The sequence below is a fragment of the Acanthisitta chloris genome, unplaced genomic scaffold (assembly GCF_000695815.1).
Source record: "Acanthisitta chloris isolate BGI_N310 unplaced genomic scaffold, ASM69581v1 scaffold42269, whole genome shotgun sequence".
Lineage (NCBI taxonomy): Eukaryota > Metazoa > Chordata > Aves > Passeriformes > Acanthisittidae > Acanthisitta > Acanthisitta chloris.
Window position 1 is genome coordinate 1 of NW_008692711.1, and position 4,297 is coordinate 4,297.

At 58.7% G+C, this 4,297-nt stretch overlaps 1 protein-coding gene across 1 annotated transcript; it reads right to left on the bottom strand.

The window, feature by feature from the left end:
* Positions 1-1,348: 1,348 nt before the first annotated feature.
* Positions 1,349-3,984, bottom strand: UROD (uroporphyrinogen decarboxylase; the record flags this gene model as incomplete). The annotated part of the gene is made up of 9 exons (XM_009082756.1): positions 1,349-1,627; positions 1,814-1,880; positions 2,136-2,236; positions 2,381-2,518; positions 2,773-2,934; positions 3,182-3,379; positions 3,461-3,523; positions 3,713-3,792; positions 3,872-3,984. Coding segments are annotated over 9 exons (1,087 nt in total), but the record flags the coding sequence as incomplete, so codon positions are not given.
* Positions 3,985-4,297: the final 313 nt, after the last annotated feature.

Here is a 4,297-nt window from a genome sequence, read left to right on the forward strand (position 1 = left end):
ACCCTGTGCCAGGGGCAGACTCCAGCCCCAGGCAGGTGGCTCTTCAGTCTTGGTTAATTTCTTTGCCAGCGGGTTGGGAGGGCTGGGGGGGCCAGGGCCAGTCTGGATGGTGACTTGTAGTTAGAGAACGTGGGCTAGTTATCTGCTGTCTGGTTTGACTTTTCATTTTTTGGCAAGTGACTTGTGTCCGCGCTCCGGCCAGGAAACCAATTGTACTCGGTCTCTGTCGCCACTGAAATAGCGGTCTTCAACCAGTCTGTTTCTCTTTTTTTTTTTCCTTCCCCCTTTTTTTTTTTTTGCGTGCGTGCGTGTATGTGTGTGTGCGACCTCTTCATCTGATGTTTAATAATAAAAGGGATGAACGTTACTGCCTCTCTCCTGCTTTTCTCTGAAGTTGGAGGGGTCACCGCACTTGCTGGGCAGAGCCCTGGGGAGGAGGCAGTGTCGCAGCTCCCTGTGGTACGCAGCTCCTGTGCCCCAAGGAGAGGGACAGAGCAGGGGCAAGGCACCCTGGCTGTTTCTGGGTGCAATTTATGCCACTTACAGAATTAGCAGGCCCTGCCCACCCTGGAGGCACCTCCCTGTCCATGCCAGGTAGCGCAGCATTGACGCCCATGTCTTGATCCAGCCTGCAGCCACCCGGGACTGCAGTGCAGAATGGCATGGCATAGAGTTGTAACCCAGAGTTCCTGGACTGCTTTCTGCAGGGTTTGCTGAGCCCCAGGCAAGCTTGGCCCTGAGTATCAGAGGAGAATGGGAGGTACATGTGTATGGGAGAACTCCAGGACGCATGGGATGGGCCCAAAGAGGCTCTGGGAGCCGGAGGAGGGTGATGGTGGTACTTAGGGCCATGGTGCTTCTGCTGCCATCTCCGCCCGTGTAGCAGGATGCCAGTGGTGCTAGTGTCTGTTGGGGCTCCTACCACATGGCTAGTTGTCCCCTTAGGCGAGTCTTGCTGGGTGTCCCATCCCTCGGGGCTGCCCTGAGTCAGTGTCATGTTGCCTATTCCCACCTGAGCAGGACTGCAGCATGACATACCTAGCCTGTGCCAGTGGTGGGCTGTGAAGCCCCAGCTCACAGGCTGTGACCCTGCCAGCAGGGCTGAGCGCATCCATAATGCCACGAGATGCCTACTGTGCTCTGGGTTCACATCCTCTCTTGCAAGCCCTTGGCACAACACTGTGCAGCCTGGCAGGGTGAGGCATCCCTGTTTCCTCATTCTGCTGTGCAGGATGGGGCTCAGGAGCTCCCCCTGACCTCACATGTCCCTCTAGCAGCCTGCCATGACTGCCCCTCTCCTTCAGGGCCATCCAGTTCCCCATAGCCCCAACCAGAGCCACACGGCTGCTGCAAAGAAGGTGCTGGTTTAATGCTGCAGCCCAGCCTGGGGTGAGTCCTGTGACAACATGCTACTTGGGGGCAACTGTGCCCAAACCAGAGTCCTGTCCCCAAGGCCCCACGCTCAGCTGTGCTTGTTGATGTGACGGGAATGAGCGTGCACAGCTTCCACAAAAGCACCCACATGTTCAGGGTTCATGTCGGGGTAGAGGCCATGGCCCAGGTTGGCAATGTAGCGCTGGGTCCCAAAACCCTCCAGCATCTTCTTCACCAGCTCGCCAATCTTCTCCTGTAGGCATGGTGGGAAACCATGTGTCAGTCTCATCCAGACCAGGGTATTCCACCCCTACCAGTCCCCAGCCAGCCCGGGCCACTGCTGGGACATAAGCCAGCGGTGCAAGTGGGGAAACTGAGGCAGGAGGCCTTTAACACAGGCTGGAACTAGCCTCAGTGGGTGGCAATGGCCATGGCTCACCTTGGGTGCATAGAGAGCACAAGGATCCAGGTTCCCCTGCAGGGTGACATCTTTCCCTGTTTGTGCACTGCAGCAGGGAGGAAGCAGGTGAGTTATTGCATGTGATGCAGAGGCTGAGGGCAGCCAGGTGCCTGCAGCCCCCACTGCAGGGCACCCAAGACCCGTCAGTGCAGCCCTTGGTTACTGTAGCATGGCGGGACTAGTTAGCCCCACCTCTGGAGCAGCAATGTCCAGGCCTGGGATGTTTCAGGCCAGAGGAAGAGGCCAGGGTACCTGGCCTGGGGTCCTGCCCAGACACCTGAGCAGTGTGTCAGACTCTCACCGAGCTTCCTGGGGCCGGATGGTCCAGTCGAGACCAACTACCTCGTAACCAGCATGGGCAAGGTCGTGCAGAGCGTAGTGTGCATCCTTTGCAAAGATGATCTGGGGAGGGAGGAGATGAGCAGTAACTCTGCTATGGATCAGGCCCCTCTCTATGGGCCAGACTGGGGGAAGCAGGTACTTGGGCATACACCCCTCTCCTGCAGCCTCCAGATGCTAGGGTCAATCCAGGCAGCCCCAACTCACCATGGGCACCAAGGGCAGTGCCTCCTCCTTCAGCTTTTTCTTGACAGCCTGGGCAATGTCTCGGATGTAAGGCAGGGCAAAGTCCTGAAACTGCTCTGGGCCCAGGTGCCCTGCATGGGACTCAAACAGCTGGAGTGCCTGCCAGGGACATAGAATCATTTAGGCTGAAGAAGACCTTTAATATTGAGTACAACCATAAACCCAGCACTGCCACGCCCACCAAACCATGTTCCCAGGTGTCATATCTGCATGCCTTGTAAATACCTCCAAGGATGGCAACGCAACCACTATCCTGTGGGGCTGGGAGAGCAACACCTCATCTCTCCTCCTCCCAGAAGCTGGACCCTCTGTTCCCTGTCCCCAATCCCTACCTGTCGTGCCCCAGGACACACCTGCGCTCCAGCAGCCACCTGCCCCACCAGGTAGTCAGTGACAACATCAGCCAGCAGCCGCAGCAGCCGGTGGCTTGCCTCGGGGTGACGGTAGAGCCAGCTCTTGGCCTTGGCCATTGTAGAGGAGCCTCCACCTTCAATCATGTAGGACATGAGCGTCCACTGTGGAAAAGAGAGGACTGAAGTGAGGAGGGTGATGGAGATGAAAGAAAACACAAGATGCCAGTCACAGTGCTGAAGGTAGGGCCTGTGTGCACCCAGAGCCTGGGGCACACCTGTTCCTGCACTGAGTGTCCCCCACTTACACACCTCTACAGGACCCACAGCTGGGGGTGTCATGGCTAGTGTCATCCTAGAAGAGCAGAGAAGCCCAGCAAGGAAATCCACATTGAGGAGCCACATCACTTACCGGTGCCCCCGAGAAGCCGATGAGGGGCACCTTGCCCTCCAGGCTGTGCCGTGTCAGCGTGATGGCCTGGAAGACATAACCTAGCTCTGCAGTCACATCCACCTTCTGTCGCAGTTTCAGCAGATCCTCCACCTCCTTCAGGGGCTCTGTGAACGTGGGTCCCTTGCCGGGGACCATGACAACCTCCATGCCCAGCGCCTGGGGAAAGAATGGAAGAAGCAGGTGATCTCACCCCCATTCCCAGCCTCTGCTCCCCCTGGCATTGGCCATGGCTCTTACCTGAGGCACCACCAAGATGTCAGAGAAGATGATGGCAGCATCTAGGGGGAATCGTCTGAGTGGCTGCGGACGAGAAGAGGCAGTGTCAGCGAGGGGCTGGGACCCCTCTCCCCATGGACCAACACATGGGGCAGTGGGATCCCCAAGGGCTGCACAACTTACTGGGACCACCAGGCATGGCCAGACACAAGGTTTCTCTCCATCCCCATCTGGGCAGGGAGAGGTGACACACACGCCCCAAGGGATGCTCACCTGCAGCGTCAGCTCACAACACAATTTGGGGCTCCGGCAAGTGGCAAAGAAATCCTGCGCTGCTCGCGTCTCCCGAAACTCTGCAAGGGACCAGCACAGACATGACAGAGTGCCTGCTGGGCCCTCATCACTGCCCCACACACACCTCCACCTGCTCACCTGGCAGGTATCGTCCTGCCTGCCGCATGCACCACACCGGGGTGTGCTCCGTCTCCTCCCCACGTGCCGCGCGCAGGAACGTGTCGTTCTTCAGCTTGGGGAAGCCCTTGGGGCTGCAGACGAAAGGGCAGATACAGGCTGTCACCCACGAGGGGTCTGGGTGCCCTGCCAGCCCCTGCGACCGGGGGCAGTGGGTGCCAGGCCAGCGGCTCATCCCCACTCCCGGCCAGTGCCCGCAGGAAAGGTCTTGCACCCAGTTGTGACAGACAACTTCTCCCCACCACAGTCCCGCTGGGGGCCGCGGGGCGCTCCCTGCGGAGAGGCGATGAAAAAAAAATTAAGTTATCCACCAGTTGCTCCCGCCTGGAGAGATTCGGAAGGAGCGGGGCAGTCCTGCCCGCGGCGTCCCCAGCCCTATCTGTGCCA